At 41.0% G+C, this 23,982-nt stretch overlaps 1 protein-coding gene across 1 annotated transcript in view; it reads right to left on the bottom strand.

Moving 5' to 3' along the window:
• The window catches only part of parp8 (poly (ADP-ribose) polymerase family, member 8), a 276,468-nt gene that overhangs the window by 152,119 nt on the left and 100,367 nt on the right, over positions 1–23,982 (bottom strand). Inside the window, exon 6 of the mRNA XM_069923074.1 lies at positions 21,602–21,696. Coding sequence (XP_069779175.1) covers positions 21,602–21,696 — 95 coding nt within the window. The remainder of the gene's footprint in view (positions 1–21,601; positions 21,697–23,982) is intronic.

The raw sequence follows: 23,982 nt of genomic DNA, 5'->3' as shown, positions 1-23,982 counted from the left end.
GGGTTGGAGGAGCAGTGGTGAGTGGGTCTCCTGATCTTGTGTGGGGGGAATTACAACGGTGCTGGAGAAAACAGGTTTTGCTTACTTTGTCATGGAGGAGTTAAATTTGCCATTTATAAGGAATAACAGCAAGCTAGTTAACTCTTAAATGCAGACAAAGATGGATTAAAATTTTCTAATGTCCTGAGAAGCAAAGGTCCTTCTTAATTGCAAATTTTCCAACTTCCCATCATGGGTCATATTTGTTGTGAGCAGTGTCTGCTGTTGCAATTCATGCAATGGATACAAAATGCCCTAATGCATAACATTCTCGGATCAGCATTGGGATAATGGACCAAATTGTCTCCTATAACATGAATATTATTTAAGATAATATTGAGTAAATGGAAGAGAAAATAAAGAAAATCACAAGTTTACAAGTAACCTGAAATTTTCTGAAATCTGACCACTTTTGAAAGTGGCAACATTTGCAGTGGAGGTGAAATCAACCCTGTGCTGCAAATAGGCATTTTTTCGACTGTCACATCACATCAGTGTGCTTGTCCCAGGTCACATCATGGGAGATCTTTATTCTAAAGAAGTTGAAACTATCTTCTCGCTCTGCCTCAGCACCATTGATGTGGACTGGTGTGGAAGTCAGGAAGCTGAACAACTTTCCCCCCCTATCAACCTCAATAGTGACTGCCGTTTGCACGACCCATTTTATGTGGGGATCTATTCTGAGCTATGTCATGGCAAGAGATTTCCAGAAGAACAGAGGGAAAAATCAAGGATCCTATAAAAAATTACCTTGATTAAAAAAAAGTAACCTTATCATGAAAATATGGGAATCCCTGGCCCATAATGGATCAAAAATGATGGAGCATTTGAGTAGGCACTGAATCTCTTTGGCAAAACAGAGACTCCTGTCACCTGTCCTTCCAAGCATCATGTGACCCTGCCTTTGGGTTCTACATGAAACTTTCTCAGGAGGATCTCCTTACACTCTCTCCCTACCCCAACTACCAATATAAAACTGCTGTGGATGGTTTGCAGGCAGGTATTTTTAAACAATATTTATCTTATTGTTCACCCACATTAAGGTTGTTAAAATTGCCCTTAAGTTATCAATCAACAAAGTTGTAATCACAGTTCTGAACACTTCTTATTCCAGTATTCTCATTTTGTTCCTTGGGCACATGCAAATTGTTTCATTAGTTGGTTACAGTGTAATAACTGGATTGCAACTCCCAGCAGCCTCTATTCATGTCTTCCAAATCTTCAAACTCTTACGCTTAAACATGTGTGTGTGTGTGTGTGTGTGTGTGTGTGTGTGTGTGTGTGTGTGTGTGTGTGTGTCTGTGTGTGTCTCTCTCTCTCTCTCTCTATATATATATAATTTCACTTCAATTTAATTAAATTGTCTGACGTGTCTTTTGCATTTTCATTTTGTTTCTTTTCTACCTTTGTTTTTATTTTATTTCTAATCATATTTAGCATCTGGTAACACTGTTGGGCAGGGGTTTTGAGTTTTTCTGCTTGTTTTTTTTTATTTGTTCCTTTATTCTTTGTTTTTTTCTTTATAATTTTTATTCTCAGCATTTTATAAAAAATATAGTATTTGGAATACAAATTTTGGATATGATTAACAATTTATGCATGCTTTGATATACTGAATGTTTTATTAAGTTTGTATCATATATATTATATATATATATATGTGTATATATATTTTTATGTGTATGTGTGTGTGTATATCTATATATATATATATATATATTCATACACCCAGGAAAATATAGAGTTGAAACACAAATAACTGCTGAAAGAACTTTAATTCCTGAATGGATTACAACGTATTAGTCCTGGATGACAGCTCTTAATGTGAAATGAAAAAATAACTTTCATTAAAAAATAAAAAAAACTCAAAATAATTGAGATTATTTGCTTATCTTGCAGTCTTACATATACTTTACAAAATATTTTTATTGATTTTAATAAAGAACTTATATGATCCAATAAAATGATACAAACTTAATAAAACATTCAGTATATCAAAGCATGCATAAATTGTTAATCATATCCAAAATTTGTATTCCAAATACTATATTTTTTATAAAATGCTGAGAATAAAAATTATAAAGAAAAAAACAAAGAATAAAGGAACAAATAAAAAAAAACAAGCAGAAAAACTCAAAACCCCTGCCCAACAGTGTTACCAGATGCTAAATATGATTAGAAATAAAATAAAAACAAAGGTAGAAAAGAAACAAAATGAAAATGCAAAAGACACGTCAGACAATTTAATTAAATTGAAGTGAAATTATAAAGTAAGATAGTGAGTCATAAATTACCCACATAATATCTGAATTCTTATATCTGAATTATTAAATGAATAACAAATCTTTTCCATATTCAAACAAGTTATGATGTCATGTAACCACTGATCATGAGTAGGTGAGGCAGCATCCTTCCATTTAAGTAAAATTGTATACCTCGCCAAAAGAGAGGCAAAAGAAACAGCATGAATCTGAACCAGAGACCAAGAAGAATCATTCCCTCCCATTGTATTGAAGAGGCCACCAAAGGGTACAGTATTAAAACTATATTAAAAGTTTTTGACAAAAGTATGGAAAACTTCTTTCTAGTATTTTTATAAACCAGTGGAGAACATATGAATTAATGATGCTTTTCTAATACCTGTCACAACATGGACTCATATTAGAATAAAAGCAAGACAATTTAGCCTTAGGTATATGTGCTTTGTGTACAACTTTAAATTGTAGTAAACAATGGCAAGCACATAATGAAGAGCTATTAACCAACTTAAAAACTGTGTCCCAATCCACATCCGTTAAAGTCAAATTCAAATCCCGTTCTCAAGCATTTTTACTTTTAGCTAACAAAGTCAAATTTAAACATAACAATTGCTCATAAAAAAAACACAGATATTAATCCTTTACGAGAAGACTTAAACTAAAAAACTCATCAACAAAATTTGATTCAGAATCTCTTAGGAAATCAGATAGTTGTGATTCAAGAAAATGATGGACTTGTAAATATCTTAAAAAAATTGGAATTGGGCAGATTAAATTTAGCAGGAAGCTGCTCAAACGATGCAAAATATCCATTAACGAACAGATCCTTAAAATTTTGATTACCTCTCTATACCATCTCTGAAAAATAGTATTATGTAAAGGTTGAAAAAAGTGATTGGATACAATAGTTTGAGAGAGGAAAATAATGGATTGCAAAATGTTTTCTAAACTGTGCCAAAATTCTCAAAGAATATTTATCAATTGGATTATCTATTACCTAAATTGAAAATGAAAGTGAAGACCCAAGAAGTGCTAAATTAGAAAAGTTTTTTGGGGGGGGATTCATATCCATTAATACCCATAATGGGCAGGCAGGATGGTTATGAAAAAGGACCAAAACATAAGACTTAATATATTGACTGTTCAATAGTAAAATCTAAAGTTAGGTAGAGTCATTCCATCATCTCTCTTAGATCTCTGTAGATGAACTTTATTAAAGTGAGGATGCTTACCTTTCCATATGTAAGATGATATAGCCAAGACAAGTAAGTCAAAAAATGATTTAGGAATAAAAACTGAAACAGATTGAAAAAGATATAAAACTTACGATCTATTCATCCAGTCTAATCTAGTGGATATTCAAGCTGTCTAAAAAAACTCTTCATCAATTTAGTCATTCTTACATTTAGATGAATATAATTTAGAGAAATCTCTTTTAAATTTATTGTTTATTGTTTATCTCAGAATGATCAGAAATCATAATACATCTTTATGAAACTTTGTTATATCGCTTAGCATCAAATTCTCTCAGTTAGCCACAAACTTAGCAGATTTATCACCATGAATGTAAAATTGACTTTTAAATTTCAAAAGTTAGCATTCGACTGAATATGTTGAGAGAAAATCAAATTTACTTTTGAGTTCAATCTGTTTTTTGTATACATCTGAGTTTTTAGTTTGAATGTATTATTGATGTTTAATTAATGCAGATCTTTCTTAGCCTTCATTTTTTAAATTAACTATGTACAAAATGATTTTCCCCCTAAGAAAGGCCTTCAAAATATTATATATAACTAGACTAGAGGTCTCTGAGGAAAGATTAGTATTAAAAAAGAAACCTATCTGTTCTTCCACGAATTTAACAAAGTCCTTATCTGATAATAACACTGAATTAAAGTGCCAGTGTCTTTTATCTTGAGGAAGATCAGTAAGAGGCATTAACATTGTTACAGGGGTATGATTAGATATTACAATACTGTGGTGTACACGAGAATGTTAATGGAATTAAATGATTATCAATAAAAAATAATCAATACATAAGTAAGTTTGATGAACTTGGAAAAAGAAAGAATACTCTCTGTTGGTAAGATTTAAAAAAAAAGACATCTGAAATCCCATAATGTGATAGAAAATAATGTATTATTGAGGAATATTTGTTTAATGTAGCTGGGTCAGAAGATGAACGATCTAGGATAGGGTTCAACTAGCAGTTGAAATCCCCACCTAGAATAAGCGAATATAAACTTAAATCCAGAAAGGAAGTTAAAAAAAATCCCAGATCATCAACATTTGAAAAAAACACCATCTTATCACGTAATTTCCCTGAACCAATAACAAAACAGCTTGTAGAATCCAAAACAACATTAAAGGTTAAAAGTAAAGATTCCATATTGTCATGTAATATGACATGGAGAATGTAACATACATGAAATTCTTTAAATTTTGTCAACTGTAAGACAGAGTTGCCACTTTGTCCAGCGACCCTTACAATGCAAAAAGGAATGTTCTGATTAATATGGATTGATACCCTCTAGATTTACCAGACCACAATAAGCCATGTTTAGTTTAAATCACAATACACATCAAAAAATGTTTAAAGACTCCTCATAAAGATGGTTCAAGATATTTTTTTAAATTCTATCTGGTTTTGATAGAACAATCTTAAACATAAATACCATCAAAATATGTCAAATTATTTTCCTTCAACCACTCCAAATTAAATCAACTCGCAATATCATTGCTTTTTCTGTGAAAGCCTTAAACACGAATGAATGAACATATTCAAATTTAATCATCAGTTCAAAACAGCCATTCAACAGAAAGAAAAGAGAAAATACCATTCAGAAATTGGAGCAGGAAGTTAATGAATGTACTCCTGAGCGTCCTCCACTGAACCAAGCCATTTCTTATTACCGCTCGGAAGAAAGATGCGATGACATGCGAGGAACAGCAGTGAAAACTTATACCCACACTTGTATAACTCTAACTTCCCTGTAGATGGCCCACTGCTTCATGACTTCAGGAGGGTAATCTTCCATGATTCTAAATTATTTGCCATGCTATTGCAGGGTACCTTTACGATGGGCTTTATGAATCAACAGTTCCTTCGTTAGATAGCGATATAAGCGTATAACCCCCTGAACATGGCTTTTGCCCCGATTCAGACAGTCAATAATAAACAATGCACTCTGTTAAGCTCTGGTGGGGTCGGAAACATTTTGTCCGTAAACACCGTTACAAATAAATCAGAGAAAAATTAACCAGTTTCAATATCTTCAGCCAAACCTGTAATACGCAGGCTCTGTCACCTACTTCGGCTTTCCAAATTGATAATTCTTGCCATTAGTCTCTCATTGTTGTCTTCCAGCTGACAGATTTGGTTGTCAGATCCTTTAAAGTAGATTCTATTGAAGTCAAATGCTCACCTTGTTTTTCTGTAGAATAACAGACCTGTGCAAGTTGATTTTCCAGTGCCAAAACCCTACATATAGATCTTTAAATGTTGCATTGATACATTATTTAATGTGTTCAAGTGCTTCAGTAATGGGGTTGCATCCTGACAAATGTTATCTATGCCAGATACCTTCTGGTCAGTCGTAGGCAAGCGCCTGGTGAGTCGGTGGATGATTACATGTGGGTCCTGTGGGAGGGAGCTGGAGTTGCAGAGATGTCTCTGCGGTGGTCCACTGAGAAGAACTGATACATGTAGCGAGTGTGGTTGGACTCAAGTCTGATCATATCAGACAGAGACACCTAGAAAAGGACGATCGAAGCATGCAGGAATTAGTTGACCTAGCAAAAGTGCTCGAGATAGTGTAGCTGAATGCGGAGGTCTTCACGTCTAGAAATGTGGCCACCACATGGGAGCATGGATACTGCCATATTGGGATGTGGGGTCCATCTGTGACCATAACCAGCAGGATCATGACATTAACCTAAAGAAATTTCTCCAGATGGCCAGAAGTCTCAACCTCACATACAACCGAAAGAAGTGCGTGTTCAGCGCTTCAAGTCTGGCTATCGTCACCATGGAGCACCTGAGGTGATAATTCTGAGGTCATGTTAAACATCCCCGTAAGAGCTGTCCAGCCTGAAGCATGACATGTCCCCTCTGTGGGAAGTAGGGACACTGCAGGAAGATATGTTGGTCCCAACCTTCCTCCAATAGCACTGTGTGCGCAGCCACTGCCATATTGAAGCACATTATTTCTTTTGCCACTTCCAGTCACGGGGAATGTCTTGGTGGGACCATAGGGATGGCAAACCGGGACGGCAGCACTTCTGGCACGAGGAGCAGTGCAGCATGGGGACAGCCATCCTGGGAGGGGGGGCTCCAAACCAGTTCTACAATAGTGATTCAGACAGCGACCAGACCTTGGCCTCAATTACCCTGGACCAGAACAGCCCAGATCAACTAGCCAGGGCCATGATGGACACAGATTGCCTATTTGATACCAAGGACATGGAGAGTTTCATTCACCTGGGCACAGTACAGTGCCACTCCTTCGTGGTAACTTCGGGAAAGTCTAAAGTCTCCATGGCCTCTGTCTCACTCAGCCAAGATCCACAGAAGCTGCACCGTGACATTGATCATGTGTGGCACTAACTACAGGAATTTTAAGCTCCTTAACATACTACAGCTTTGCGCACTAGTCATACTGGGACTGGACTTCCAGTGCCAACTCAAGAGCATCCATATGCAGTTTGAAGGGTCCCAACCCCGCCCCGCCACAGTCTGCGACTATAAATTTTTAAACTATGCGCCCTCCTCTCTGAACATGACCTGCAGCCTGTCCACACTCCCGGTCCCACAGCCTCCTCTGTTAGAGAACCATACCCCTAACTACAAGTCTGTCACCACCAAGAGCAAGCGATACAGCCCTGGGGACAGAGTCTTCATCAAAGCAGAAGTTAAACGACTTCTGGCTGAAGGAATTGTAGAACCCAGCACCAGCTCCTGGAGGGCACAGGTGGTAGTAGTTAAGAGCAGAGAGAAACCCCGCTTGGTTATTGACTATAGTCAGACCATAAACCGATTTAACCAGCTGGACGCCTACCCCCTCCCCTTCATTGCCAACATGGTGAATGAGATCGCCCACTACCGGGTCTTCTCAACCACTGATCTCAAGTTGACCTACCACCAACTCCCAATCCATCTGGAGGACAACCCATACACTGTCTTTGAGGCAGACGACCGCCTCTACCACTTCCTTCAGGTTCTCTTCAGGGTCAGCAATTGGGTCTCCATCTTCCAGAGGGATATGGACTGGATTGTGGATGATTACGGGCTAAAGGCATATTTCCCTATCTGGACAACGTGACCATCTGTGGCCATGACCAGCAGGATCATGACATTAACCTAAAGAAATTTCTCCAGATGGCCAGAAGTCTCAACCTCACATACAACCGAAAGAAGTGTGTGTTCAGTGCTTCAAGTCTGGCTATCGTCAATTGCATGCTGGAGAATGGCATCATTGGGCCTGACCCTGACCATATGCGCCCCCTTCTGGAACTCCCACTGTCCCACAATCTCAAGGCCCTGAAAAGGTGCTTGGGATTCTTTTACAACTATGCCCAGTGGGTCCCTAATTATGCAGACAAAGCCTGCATTCTGGTGAAAACAACCACCTTTCCCCCCAAGCGTCATTTATACACATCAAGGGCGACATCGTCAGGGCAGCGATGCATGCTGTGGATGAATCCATCCCATTCCAAATGGAAAATGATGGATCCGACTTTCCCCTGGCCAGACCTGAGGCATTTTTTTCCCCGACCCTCCAGGGCCCCGAACTCTGGCACTCAGCCACTGAGAAGGAGGCCCAGGCCATAGTGGAACTGCGACTGGAGGCACTACCTGACCAGCAAGTATTCACCCTGCTGATTGACCAACGTGTAGTCGCTTTTATGTTCAACGACGAACAACTAGGAAAAATTAAGAACGACACGAGCCTGAGGTGGAGAATTGAGCTATCCACCTACAACTAAGAGATCTTGTTCCATCCCGCGCAGGAAGCTCAATGACCTCCTGACATCCTGTCCCGGGAGACATGAGTTAATGCGCAGGTGGACCGCATCTAAGTCCTCTGCCACCCTGTATGCACTTACACAATTAAGACCCGCAGACATGATGCTTTCTCATCCTTTACTTCTATTAGACTTATATGGCTACTGACACACAGATATGGATATATGGAAGGGTGACATCATGATGTGGGTTTCATGATGTCCAGCAGAGGGTAGGCTTATACCCAACACCAGGCTCTACCACTTTCTCAGAGGTCGTAGCCTCACTTACTCGGTTGAGGATATCAGGGAACTGACTTGGAGCTGCCCAGTGGGTCTCAAAAGCAAACCCCAATTCTACCAGCCAGACAAAACTCCCCTGATTAAAGCCACCCACCCTTTTGAACCTCTGAGTATGGACTTCAAGGCCCCCCTCCCCTCGACCAATCTGAACGTATACTTTCTCATATTTCGATGAATACTCACACTTCCCTTTCGCCATCCTCTGCCCAGACATGACCACACCACAATCGTAAAGTCACTACACACCATATTCACTCTGTTTGGATAACCCTGCTATTACCATAGCAACCAGGGATCCTCGTTTATGAGTGAGGATTTGCGCAATTACCTGCTGGCAAGGGCACAGCCATGAACAGGACCACAAGCTATAACCCTTGAGGGAACGGCAGATAGAAAAGGAGAACGCCACCTTTTAGAAGGCAATCCTCCTAGACCTCGGGTTGAAAGGCCTGCCCATCTCCCAGTGGCAAGATGTCCTCCCTGAGGCGCTCCATGCAACCAGGTTCCTCCTTTGTCCTGTGAATGTTACCCTGCATGAAAGGCTCTTTTACTTCCTCAGGAAGTCATCATCAGGAACCACACTTCCATCCTGGTTGATGGCCCCTGAGCCTGTCCTGCTCTAGAGGCATAGCAGGAGCCACAAGACTGAGCCCCTGGTTGAGAAGGTCCATCTCCTCCATGCAAACCCTCAGTATGCTTATTTGGAGTACCAGGATGGGCAGCAGGGTACTGTTTTCCTTCCGGAATCTGGCACATGCAGAGGACCCCTCAACCACCCAATCAATATCCCCTCCCCTTACAACCACTGGTAGCATTACAAGCCACCCGGCCCCACTAATCACACCCGGTTTCCCACCTCACCACCAGAATGAGCAACCCCATGGTCATATTTAACACCCCCCCCCCCCCAGCCACTGGAGACCCAACCTCCTGTCTCGCAAAACACAACCCAGGAGTAAACACTGTGACGGTCCCAACGACAGATGAGACTGTTTTAAAAGAAGGAGTGAATGTGGTGGAGCCACTCTATAGCTATTAGTTCTATCTGTATGAATGTACTGTATGGGCTGGCTGGCACCTGCCCCTGTGACTCTCCACCCCCCCCACCCCACCCCACCCTCAGAGTCCCCATAAAGGCTGTTATGACTTAGATGCGGTCCACCTGCGCATTGACTCATGTCTCCCGGCCCAGCCACGTGTGAGATGTGGAGATATTTTATGATGATTAAAGTATATTAATCACAACTCTCAGTCTAATGTGTTTAATTGAAAGATCTACAGGAGATTTTTCCTTGTTGAATATTGGGAACAGACTGTAATGATCTGAGTTTTTCCACATACACCCTGTTTATAAATATATGATATCTGTATATTTGCTATAGTGGGGTTAATTGTGTTAAAGTGGGATTAATTCTATGTCAGGTCACTCATCTGAGTACTACTGGTTCTATGTAACCTAGTATTTATTACCTGTCGCATGGTCGGGTGGTCGGCGATTAAACCGGCTCCCCATCCAGGTTTGCCTGGTGCGTAGGGTGGCTAGACATCCTGCAGGATGAAAAACAAGACCTGTCAAAGGGCAGGTGAACCCTCTTGTAGGGTCAATGGGCATCTAGCAAACATGTGCCATGAAGCACAGAAAGGGCATCCCTTACTTTGAAGCTTGGTCTGGCCATTCACTGCAACAGAATTTCCCCCAGCTGTCTTGGACCTCATACCATGCTGCTGGATCTGGGAGGGGATGTCGAGAGGGTGGGTCTGGAACTGTGCAACCCCTTCTCACCTAAATCCATTCACGCATAAGATGTTCCTTTCTGAGGGGTGGAGTATCCTCATATTAAACCCCTCACACTAACAGAAAGGAACCATCATTATCCTATGGGATGGATAGCCAGAAGTAGAATTGTGTTAAGACATTATATTGTTAATAGTCATTAATAAAGAAAGAATTAAAAATTTGAATTGTGTCCTTCTGTTTCTGTTTTAAGATGTAATGGTACTTCTAAAATGCAACACCTCACTCTTGACTGCGTTAAATTCCATCGGCCATTTTTCATCGCATTTTTCCAGCTTGTCCAGATTCCTTTGCAAGCTTTGAAAACCTTCTTTCATATTGTGTGCCAAAGCAACCTCATTTTTTCTTTTAGCCTCTTGATTTCTTTCTTGAGGTTTTCCTTGCATTTTAAATCTCCTCAAGTACCTCATTTGTTCCATGTTGCCGATACCTGTTAGACACCTCTCTTCTCTTCCGAACCAGATCCCCAATATCCCTCGAAAACCAAGGTTTCCTATGCTGACTAACCTGGGCTTTGATCCTGACAGGAACATACAACTCTGTACTCTCACAATTTCCCCTTTGAAGGTAAAATGATTGGGTGGAGTCTGGCCATAGTGTTCAAGTCCCTATCATGTTTTAAGAAATACGCTTCGAGTGTAGAGAGAATGCAGAGATTGAAGTAAAAACACAATGCTGGCAAAAATCAGCATGTAAAAAATTGTAAGATAATAACCAAAGATTAGGACTTGAGCCCTTCATCAATGTATGAGCAAAATGTAGGCATGCACTTCTATAAATCAAGGCGGGGGGGGGGGGGGGGTGGGGGGGTGGGTGGAGCAGGGACAGAGGGAGGAGCACAAGCCACAGGGAAGTGATAATGGGGGATAAGGGGCAGAGGACACGCAGAAAGCAGGGGAAGGGTGAGAGCTCTGTGAATGGAGAGGGAAAAGGTGAAGAATTGGAAGAAAGGAGACAGGAATAGGGAAGAGAGCGAGTCCAGCAGAAACCAGAAAAGTCAATGTTAATGCATCCAGCTGGAAAGGACCCAGATGAAATTTTTGCTCCTCCAATTTATAAAAGGCCATGTACAGATATGTCGGCATGGGTGTGGCGGCAGAATTGAAACGGCTGGCCACTGGGAGATCCTTGTCAATGATGCAGACAGAGCGAAGGTGCTCAGAAAAGAGATCTTCACCTCGATCTCAAATTCACTTGGACCATCTCCAGCAACACCCTCCCTTTACTTGATCTCTCCAGGCTCTTTTAAACTGCTGCACCTGAGTAGCCCGCCTGAGACCCAGGTACGATTACTGGGAAAAAGGTGCTTCCAGCACCTTTTAAGCTGAAGGGGGATCAACCCATTAAATCGGCAACCCAGCAATTTAAGGGGGATCCTGCCCACACAATGACATGGTAAGTGACACGTCACGCACTCCCAGGCACTAACAGTAAGTCTGCCCCAGCCATCCACTGGCTGTCAGTCACCCCCCCCCCCAAGTTAGTCATCACCCACCATCAATCACCACCCTCTCCAGTCAGTCACCCTACCCACATGAGCCACAAACCCCACCGTCAATTGACACCCACCCTGTCAATCGTGCCCCCCCCAGCAACGTCCCACCACTGTGAACGTTGAGCTGTCATGCGAACTGGAGTGGCGTTCGCAGCAGCGGCAGTTTGCAGCCCCCCCACGCTCACCAACCCTGGAGGTAGTGACCTCTCTCCACCCCGCGGCAATGCACCACCGCAGCCTCTTCCCCCCATGGCAGCAACTTCACTCCCCCTAATTGTGGCCCACTCCTCTCTCCCCCTCCCCATCCCGGGTCCCGCGACAGTGACCTCCCCCTCCCTCCTCTCCTCCTCCTTCCCCCACTCCATGCTCTGTGGCAGTGACCCATCTCTCCCTTCAATCATGCAGGCACTTCAGCCAGGGGTTTCCCTGTGACACTAGCCCAGTTTTATTAGGACCGCACTGACTGGGTTGGACTCTTCCAAGCTGCTGCTTTAGTGGATCACTAACTGGGCAAATTTCCCGATTAATCCCGGATACAGAGCAGTTTGAAAGAGCCTACTGACTCCATCTCAGGAGACAAACTTCCAACAGAAATTTTATACATCCTCATAATTCCAACAACTACCTCGACTGCCCTTCTTCACACACAGTCCCCTGCAAGGATTCTATTATTTTCTCTCATTTCCTCTGTCTCCGTTGCATCTGTTCCCAAGAAGTGGTCTTCCAGAATAGATCATCTGAGATTCCCTTCTTCAAAGAAATGTGGCATTAACTCAGCCCTTACCCCCATCTTCTCCATTTCCCACACATCTGCCCTGGACCCCTCTGCCACAGCTGCAACAAAAACAGCATTTCCCTTGTCCTCACCTACCACCCCACCAGCCTCCGCACCCAACATATTATCCTCCCAAATTTCCATCTCTGAGAATATAAAACACTACAGCACAGTTCAGGACCTTTGGCCCTCAATGTTGTGCCAACCAATATATTCCTACCAAAGAAACAGCCCTCCTACCTCAGAGCACTCCATTTTTCTTTCATCCATGTTCCTGTTTAAGAGTCTGTTAATATCCCAAATGTTTCAGCCTCCACCATCACCCCTGGCAAGGCATTTCAGGCACCCAAAACTCTCTGTGTAAAAATCTAGGCAGCATTCTGGTAAGTCTCCTCTGTACCCTCTCCACAGCTTCCACATCCTTCCATAATGAAGTGACCAAAAGTGAACATACAACATGTTCCACCATGTGTCCCAGAACTGTCAGCTATAACATGATCCCAACACCAAACACATCTTCCCTTCTCCTCCCCTCTCCACATTCAGTAGGGATTGGTCCCTCTATGAATCCCTTGTCCATTCATCCCTTCTTACTACTCACCCCCTTGTCACCATCCCTTGTGACCGCAGGAAGTGCCACACTTGCGGTTGCTCCCCACCATTCGAGCCCCAAACTGTCCTTCCAAGTGAAGCTCCAGGAGTAGTCTACTGCATCTGGTGCTCCTGTTGTGGCCTTCTCTACAACAGAGAGACTCGAAGTAGACTGGGAGATCGCTGACCACCTTCGCTCTGTCCATATCAATTCTGCGTCCTATTCCCACATCAACCTGTCAGTGGTGGGTTAACCATTAAGCTGAGAAGGCTTAAGCCTAGGGGCCCATAAAGGAGTGGTGCCCGCCTGGAACGGGGTTGTCGTGCCCCCAGCAGTAGTGGGGACGGCAGGAGTGGGGGCTGCGGGGACCACAGTTTCCCAGTAGGAGTGGGAACCTCAGGGACCCAGGCAGGACCAGAGACCTTGGGTTCCCAGGCAGGAGTGGGGACCTCGGGATCCCAAGCAGGAGTGGGGATCTCAGGGTCCCAGGCACAAGTGGGGAATCTCGGGATCAACAATTCTTCCAAACCCAAAAACGTTCAATCAACCACCCGGGCATTTATTGTCCTCCTTTCGACCACATGACATTGTTCGACCCTTTGGATAGTCCCATCGACCCCTAGGTGTTGATAGCAACCACTTTGCAGACTCCTAATACAAGTTATTTAATGTAACTTAACATCACTTTATTCTATTCAATGTATGGTGGGACGGGGTGGGGGGGAGTTATTGAGGGGGAGCCTTACTAAAGCTGAGCCTAGGGGCCTTGGTGGCAGTTAATCGGCCACTGAGATATGTCTGTCCATGGCCTCATGCACTGCCAAACTAAGGTCATTTGTAAATTTTAGGAAAACACCTAATATTCTCTCTGGATAGCATTAACATTGACTTCTCCCGTTTCTGCTAGATGACTCCCTGTACTCCCTCTCTTCCCTACCGCTCTGTCTCCTTTCCTCTTGCTTCCTTCACTCCATTCAAAAAGCTATCCCCCTCCCTCTGTTTTCTGTTGTGCCCTCCATACCTTATCCACCTGTTATCTCTTAGAATAGATTAGATTCAACTTTATTGTCATTGTGGCAAGTGCAAACACAAGTCAATGAAATGTAATTAGGATCTAATCAGATGTAATAAGTAACTGTGAATAAAAGCAAGCGCTCCAGCAAACAAAGAAATATACAAGTACTGACAGTATAATATGTGTGCAACACTGCTCAGTACTGTGATGTAATATTCAGCAGGTCATGAACTCAGGAGAGAAGCTCTTCCTGAGCATGCTGGTTCAGGAGTGGAGGCTCCTGAAGGGCCCAACAGAGGGAAATAGAGTAAGAACTCCATAGTTAGAGTGAGGTGCAACTTCAATAATATTTTTTGCCTTGCCCACGCAGGATTTTTCATGTCTGTGGGCCTAGGATCTTTTCCCTGCCCTCTCTCCCCACCTTTTTATTCAGACTCCTGCCTACATTTTGCACAATTTGATGAAGGGCCCAAGTTCGAACCGTTGGTTATGTGCAGTAACGCTATGGCGGCACTACAACTCCCAGGAGGCATTGAACTGGCCATGTAACATCAGTGTGTGATGACCTCAGAGCGCATGATTCCGGCTTTTAAATGGTTGCACGTGTGATGACAAGTAAATCATTTGATTCACTCTAAAAACACCTTGTGTGGTTATTTAGTCGTGTCCACTGCGATTCCAGTATCTTTATCTTTGCTACATAATTTGTGCTGTTTGATCTGATTTTCTCCAACATTGTGATTTTGCTGTAAATAAGTGGAGAGATATTGTGCATGTGACAGAGACCACGTTTCAGAGCTTCCAGGAAATAAGGAAGGAAACATAGTTCCTGTGAGGTTGCTGCATTGGGAGGCAGCGTAAGATAAATTGATCCTTTTATATCTAAGTGAATAAGATTTTATAATGTTTTACATCCTTCATCTGTGCTAGATATTAGATTTATGGTTTAAGAACATTTTACTGAACTTTCCATCTGGTGTTGTGATCTGATATATCACTGACAAACAGCTCAAATGAACTGCCATGCACTGATGGTCTATTTTCCTCTTACAGGATTTATTCTGGTTGAGCTGATAAATTAGTTGTTTATTTCCTTGCCACTTTGTGTTCTTCCAGTCATCTGCGCTTTGCCCTGTGCTTCATTCACATGCAAGTTCTGAATACCAGAGACTAGGAGGGGGCAGGGAGCAGGACTTGTGAGTCATGGTAGAACCCAAGAGCAGACCCTGGCGAGCATTTGGAATTATGGCAATGTACCAATGAAAGTTCCAGGATGAAACCATCAGAAGCGTCGTAATTGTGGAATTTCACAATATACATCAATGTACACTTAAGAGAGATATCTGGAGGGCAGGAAATGGCATATGATTGCTTTGGCAGGTGATATAAAGGAGAATGCTATGAAATTTTATCAGTACATTGTCCAAAAAGTTAATCATGGAGAGAGTAAATTCCCTTCAAGATCAATGTGGTCTCTTTCGGTGAAGCCATAGGAAATGGTTAAGGCCTTAAATCAATATTTCTTGTCTGTTTTTGTCATGGAAAAGGTCCTGATAAGAAGACAAAATGACTTGATCCAGTGTGTAAAAGTAGATGACACAATTTTCTTGTTGACTTTCATTGTGTGATGACATTGTTTAATGGTTTTATTGTATTGTATATGATGAACAATAAAAAAATAAAAATTTAAATGTCATGGAAGATAGGGAATACAAGAAACAGAATAGTGATATCCATATTACAGTTGAAAAGCTACTGGCATTCTTAAAGTACGTAAAGATAGATAACTCCCTCATCAAGTGCATTCTCTGACATTGTGAGAAACTGCGGAAGAAGCTCCTGCTTCCCCAGCAGAGATACTTGTATCATCATTAGCCATGGGTGATTACTGGAAGGTGGCTAATTGTGTGCCTTTTATTAAGGGCTATAAGGACAAGCCAAAGAACTACAGGCTGTTGAGCCTAACTTCAATGGTTGGATAGTTACTGGAGGACATTCGGAGATTCAGCGTGCCCCTACATTTGGAAAGAAGGACAGATTAGGAAATCATGTCTCAAAAAAATCATTCGGTTTGTTTGAAGAGGCAACAAAGAGGACTGATGCGGTCAAGGCAAAAAAAAAAACAATGTTGACATAAACCTTTTTTACAAGGTCCCACACAGTAGACTATTCTAGAATGTTAGATCATATAGGATCCAGGGTGAGCTTGCCAATTGGATATAAAACTGGCTTGGTGATAGGAGCCATAGTGTGGTAGTGGATGGTTGTGATGCATGTTGGAGGTATGTGGGAAATGCTCTGCTAGAGGATTTTGTGCTGGGTCTATCTATATTAATGTTTTGGAAGTGAATGTAGTTGTCATGGTTAATAGTTTTGTGTACAACAACAAATTTGGTGGCATAGTGGACAGTGAAAAATGTTATCTAAGATTACCACAGATTACTGAGATCATCTGTGAAAGTGGACCAAGGAATTGCTGATGGGCATTAGCAAGATATTTGGGAGATTTAATCAGGATATACTGTAACTTACACAATTGATGGCAAGAAACTGAAGACCCTTGTAGAATTGAGAGCGTTAGGATACAAGAATGTAGTTCCCTGAAAGTGGTGACACAGGTAGACAAGGCAGTTGCCACACTTGCCTTCATTGCTTAGGGCACTAACTACAAGAGTTGGAATGTAACATTGCAAATGTACAAGACATTGGTAAGATCACACTTGGAGTTTTGTGTACAATTTTGGTTGCCTCACCAAAGGAAAGATGTCACTAAGCTTGAAAGTGAGCAGAGAAGATTCATAAAGATGAGGACTTAGGTTATAGGGAGAGGCAAGGTAAGCTGTGATTGTTTTCCCCAGACCATAGGAAACTGAGGAGTGACTTTATGGAGATACATAAAATCATAAGATGAATAAATGAGGTATTTTTCACCAGAGCAGGAATATCAGAAACAAGAGGCTACGGATTTCATGTGATGAAGGTTTAAAGGGGATCCGAGAGACAACTTTTTCACACTGAGGGTTGTTGTTATGTGGAACGAGCTGCTAGACTAAGTGGTCAAAGTGGAGACAATTACAATTTTTAAAGACATTTAGAGAGGTGCATGGATTGTATAGGTTTAGAGGGATATGGGCCAAATGGAAGCAATTGGGACTAGCTCAGGCAACTTGGCTGGCATAGATATGTTTAACTGAAGGGGCTTTTTTCCATGCTGCAAATACCTATGATTAATGTAATAGATTATCCATGAATTGAACTTCGGTGAGCTCAATTCTGCGAGTTTTGCCATTTGGGAATCCTCTGCCCTCATCCATATTCTATCCAATGAGGTGAAATATTTAGGGTGGATGAAAGTTCAATCTCAACAAGAATCCCCTGCAAAAGTCAAAATTCGAGAAATAAATCAGTGCTTTGGATCACGCTCGAAATATTGGCCTCATCAGGAGTTTCACAACCAACTTCCTTCCTGAGAATGGCAAAGGTTGCCGCATGTTCGGGCCCAGTAAATCTTTATGTTTGATCAGTTTTTAATTAAGCCCATGGGCCCTTTCTCATCAGGATCTTAAATGTTGAATAATACTTTCCTCAAATAACATTTTCTTCTCACGTGCTCTTTCGTGTACTCTTTCCCAAGTAAATAATTTCAAAATCTTCATCTTCATATCTTTATTCCAAATAATGTGAAATAGTTGTTAATTTGGTTGCATTTTCTGAAACAGTATAACTGTTTGATGTGATAACTTTTTACTTTTAATTTTAATAAGCGATACAGCATGGTCACAGGCCCTTCCACCTCATGAGACAGTCCTGTGCAAATACACCCATGTGAGGAATTCAGAGCACCCAGAGGAAATCTATGGGGACACAGGAAAAACATACCCACCCCTTACAAGCAGTGGAAACTTGGGACTATTTTATGCTGGAGCACAAACACTGCAAGACTGTAAGAGCCTCATCACACTTGAGTGGTGAGCATGCTCAGTGAGACAGTGTATTCATACATGACCGGCAACCTGAGATGTGACTAAAAGTTCGTGCTGTAAACTTACAAGCTTCTCTGAGTGTTTATTAAAACCTCCGATGGTACAACTGAGGATTTGAACCTGTTACTGGTGCTCTACTAGTGTTATGCCTACTCCTGCCATCTTTTTACTCATTTACTCTTCATATGGTACTATTACTAGCCTATTCAGTGTACACCTGTATTTAATATCGACACACACTACTCTCCTCCTGCAATGTCTCTCTATCGAACTGACTCTCCATTAGGCCTGTTCACTTTTATATCCCTCCCAGCAAGAACATATTCTGCTTCTGGATTTGCGCTTCAAAGCCGGAGACAGACATTTGCAAATGCAAGCCTTGTCACCCCGATTCCACAAGTGATGAACTGCTTGTTCATCTATTCAATTGCAATCATAAATGAGGAAGACCCTTGACAGTATCCTCAAGGAAATTTCTCTGCAAATGTCTTCTGATTTTCAGACAGTCATTTACATTCCAAATTATTCATAATGAGTCTGATTTAACAGATAGCCACAAGCCCCATTGGCTTGCCGCTGAACTCTGAAAAAAATTGATTAGCTTACCCCTGGCGATCTTCCCATGATGAATATGGAAAGTGCCAGGGGAATTCTCCACGATATAAGCAGTGTGCCTCAAAACAGCCTTGTTTATCATAAATGACATCAGTGGGGATCGCCAAATTAAATCCACCCACACGTGAATAACAGATATTAACAGCTAGCTAAGCATGCCCCAGACTTACCCAGAACTATCTTTTGAAGACCTTTCAAAACTATTTTCAATCCATTAAAATAATAAAGCAAACTTAAATAAATGTAATTGCTTAAATAGAGTAAACTGCAGAAAACAGAACACTTCAGATTAACAAAACTAACAACCTGATAAATATTTAAGAAAATGGTAAGATTTAAAATATATATTTTTAGAAGATCTGAGCCATCTTTCACCCAAAGTTATTTGTGGGGGAGGGGGAGAGGGTGTGGTTCCTTTTCATTCAGTCTAAGCAAATAATATATTTTCCAACACTGGATCAATTTCAAAGTTTTCACACGAGTACGCACAATGTAATGGTGGGGTATTTCCCTCTCCCATACTGAAATCCATGAGGAGTCCACTGTTAGACCAATGCTTGCTGCCCAGTGCCATAAGTTATTCAGCAGAAAGTAACATTCCTACCACACTTGTGCCAAGCAGTGACTACCTTCAACAACAAATAGTCTAGCGTCTAACCATTTTCTAATACTCAATGGCATTATCATGGACATCAGGGTGGGAAGACCATCACTGACCTGAAGCTGGATTAATTGCAATGATACTGTGGGATTTCTTATTCAGTGTAAGTCAGGTGCATGATGGAACATCCTCCACTTCCCTGGAAGAAGCCAGTCCAACAACATTCAAAAAGTTTGACAACATTGAAGAAAATACAGATGACGATTGACATCCCATAAATTACTCCAAATGTTGATTCCATCCGGCATCAGGGCACAGATCCCTGAATAATCAATAATTTGACGAACCAAAAACTCATTTCTCGTGCACTATTATCCTTATTCTTACAGTGATGTAGTAAGATGGCGCGGCAAAACACTGAATCTCATGACTTGCTTGTGACAATAAATTCTGATTCTGAAAACTGTTGTGTTAATCATCTATAAAAGGCACTGAAGTTACTCAGCAAGGCTATTTTAACAGCACCTCTCAAAACCATGACAATTATAGGCAGATGGAAATGCCACATCTATACGCTTCCTTCCATGTCCCCCATATTATGCCTTGGAAATGGACTGTTGTGTTTTTCATTGTCATTGGGTCTAAATCTCCACTCACCATGACAGTAAGTGGAGCTTATCTGGAAAATCTGCAGCAGTTCAAGAATGTGCTTCACCACTATCTTCTTGCAGTACCTGCAGCTGCCAAGTGAATGCTGACGTTCACAGCAACATGCAAGTTTGCACAATTTAATAAAAGTTATACTCCTGATTTGCAGTCATCCAGACAAATCTAAAAAGCTTCACATTTTGTCAATTACAAGGGATAATAGAAGCAAACACAGACACATACTTGCATATTCCATAAAACCTAAGTAAATATACAAGTTAAAGTAGGTTACAAAAATGTTAATACTTGTTTATGTATTATCTACAAATTGCCTGCAAACATCTAGAAATATCAAATACAATTTACATTGATTGCTTTATAACTTAAAAGGAGTAATTGTTCTATGAATGTGATTTACCATTCTCTAGGACATTTACATTTTACACAATGCATTATACATTAAAATTATTCCAATTTTAATAATCTGCTGTAATAAATCTAGATATTGTGTGGAAAGTGAGGAAGCTACCCAATTTTTATCTCCTTAGATGGCCAACCTAATGAATAAATTTGCACCATACACAAAGTTAGTTCTTCCATTTAAAATCATTATTCCTTTAATTTCCTTCGATAAATTCAGGAATGAGCTCAGGTGAGTGAGCCACAGGGGTTATGTGGACCAGATGGTTAGGAACTGAGTTTTTTTATCTCCTGAGATGGCCAAAATAATGAATAAATTTGCACTATACACAAAGTTAGTTCTTCCATTTAAAACCATTATTCCTTGACCTTCCTTCAATAAATTCAGGAATGAGCTCAGGTGAGTGAGATTTTCAAATGTTAGGATTTCTCTGGTGTGGGGAAGGGTCCAGATTTGAGCTGTGAGCAAAGCACTTTAACAAATAATCATCGTGATACCCTCTGGTCCACCTTCTGTGTACTTGGTGCAGAAAGATTTGCATTATACCTGACAACATGGGGGAAACAATAGCCACAAAGAGTGCAATGGAAAACAGAAATGTCAGCATGGTCCCTACAGGGCAATTTTCATCACTTGGAACATTAATTCTTTCATTCACTTTGACACAATTAAAAGTGATTATGACATGTATGACTAAATCCCCTATTCAGCCGGTTCAATAGTTTACGAAAGTAAATTACAATCAACACGCAGGCACACAGAATCCCTCTGAGGCCAGCTTTTTTTTTCATATTTGGTTTTTTTTTTTAGTTGCCTCTCAAATAGATTTCAAAACTAGGTTTCAAGATTGCAATTTTTCTCAAAAGTCTTCCTATCTTTGTCGCAAAGTTGCCGAAAGATTGGAAAGGTAAAATGAACCACCGGAGTAGTTTTAGATTGCAATGATGAGCATGACACGTAAACAGATATTAAAATTGCACAATGAGTTGAGAACATTCCTGTCAACTTTATTGCAGGGCTGTTCCTTTTTCGATAAACTGCATGACAGGGTAAAGTACCTGAGGGATACTGCAACAGGTCCATAGATCTCTCTCACGGCTGCTAGGTCAGCTTCAAGCTGTGGGTGTTTATGAAGTTCACCATCGTAATTTCCCTGAAAGCACAATCGCAACTTAGTTAATGTGCATCGACTCGGAGGAATTGTACATTGAGACAAATGAACATGCAACAGCGAAGCCAGGTACTCGATTGACTGAAGATGCAGGAATCTGGAGCAAAAAAAAATCAACAACCTGCTGGAGGACATCAACAGTCTTGAACAGCAACATTAGGAGAAAGAGAATGGTCAACATTTTGGATTGGAACACTTCATCAAAATCAGGAAGTCGAAGGGTTTTCTTATTTCAAAAGTCTAATCAGAGTATTGACTTGATGATACACGCATCAACAAATTCAACAGTGATTTTTTTTCTTCTGATTTTAAAAAACATGATGAATGCTGAAGATGATTTTCTGTTGTTATGTACTAAGACAACAGCAATAGAAATTCATGAAGATAGGTGTTATATTTAAAATAATATTTTTATTATTCATTACTAATAATATAACACCTTATCTAACTTACCTAAACCTAACCTAACCCCCAACTATACACAAATATATTTGTGTGTGTGTGTGTGTGTGTGTGTGTGTGTGTGTGTGTGTGTGTGTGTGTGTTTGTGTGTGTGTGTGTTACAGCTCAGGAACAATTCTAGAATGTCAGTTCAAAGTTTAGTCTCTAAAATCCAGTGTTGACATGCAGGCATTAAATTGATGCAAAGAAGTAATCATGGAGTAGGTGGGAGAGACCAGGTGACAGACTGTTGAAAACTCACAAAATCCTTGTCGTGGTGCTTCCAGAGAAATGTCCTTTCAGACAAGTGGAAGTCAAAATTCCCCTTTTCTTGGCATAGGTGATACAAAGTGAGTGAACCTCACAAAGCTTCCAGAACTCTTTTGTGGGTCAGCTGAAATGACCATCACAATGGTCATGATCCAAATGCAGTAGTTCCTCTGCTTCCAGAACCCCAAATTCAGGTCAGTTCAAAGTGAGCTTTCCTTTGGCCACAGTGGAATTTAACAATTCCCCTTTCAAAAGTGACCTTTCATTTGGCCACACAAAGCTACTTCTGCACAGTTAAAGAATGCCATGTATGTTACATTCTTAATGTAGTATTATGTGACAATAATGGAACTTTTACCTTTCATTCCTCAAAGAGCAGCTGCTCCTCTGCTGCTTCCTTAAAATGGCACCTGATTAAACAATATACTTTTTTAAAATCAGTTGTTCATATGACTCTGCACCTGTGTTCCACTTCCTCTGTCTTCAGAAGTAGCGAATTGAGTGCACGCTGTCCCAGTGTGCTGTTAGCCACAGTCATCTTCAAAGTTTGCAGGGTTTGCAGTTTGATATGTTCTCTTAAAGTGACAGTCCCATTCAAATGAAAATGAATAGAGGAGCACATAATATTGTGAACATCCATTTGCTTTTGGAGATTGGCATTCATAATTACTGCTTACAGCTCTTTCCAGTTTCCATGCTTTGGAGAGTTTGAAGTCACTTAAAGAATTGCATTCAGTTCTGGTCACCTCATTATAGGATGGATGTGGAAGTTCTGGAGAGGGTGCAGAGGAAATTTACCAGGATTTGCTTGGATGGAAAACAACTCTTATGAGGTAAGGGTAGTAGAACTGGGAATTTTATCTTTGGAACATAGAAAGATGAGAGGAGACTTGATAGAGGTCTACAAGATTCTGAGAGGCATACATAGGGTGAACAGCCAGCTCCTGTTTCTCAGGGCAGGAATAGCAAACATGCAGAAGACATATGTACAAAGTGAAGGGAGAGAATTTAGGGGAGACATCAGGAGTAAGTTTTTTTTTTATTCAGAGAGTTGTGAATGCCAGGAATGTCTTGCCAGGGATGATGGTGGAGGCTGAAACATTAGACAGGCACATGGATGAAAGAAAAATAGAGGGTTACAGAGTAAGGAGGGTTTAGTACTTTTTTTAAGGAATATATGGTTTGGCATAACATTGAGGGCTGAAGGGCCTGTACTGTGCAGTAGGGCTCTATATTCTTTGTTCATTGGTAGCATACTTTTCACATGTGAACACAGAAAGATAGAAGTTAACCACCTCATCCAAACATATGCCCAATATGGTTGTGGTAGTCACTTGTGCCAATCTAACAGGGCCCAACTAATCACAGTCTGCAGAAATGTAAAAATAGGAAGCAAAATAAAAATTAAATCAGAAAAACTAGATGCTGAAAACCTTAAATATAAACAAGTTAGGGAGCATTTGTGAGAGAAGAAGCAGAAGTTAATCTTTTATGTCAATGGTCTTTTGATTTTTCTGTTGATAAACCAAATTACAAAGCAGAAAGAAAAATCTGCCT

The sequence above is a fragment of the Narcine bancroftii genome, chromosome 3 (assembly GCF_036971445.1).
Source record: "Narcine bancroftii isolate sNarBan1 chromosome 3, sNarBan1.hap1, whole genome shotgun sequence".
Taxonomy (NCBI): Eukaryota; Metazoa; Chordata; class Chondrichthyes; order Torpediniformes; family Narcinidae; genus Narcine; species Narcine bancroftii.
The sequence above is the reverse complement of the archived record's forward strand: the minus strand, read 5'-3'. Positions and strand labels throughout refer to the sequence as shown.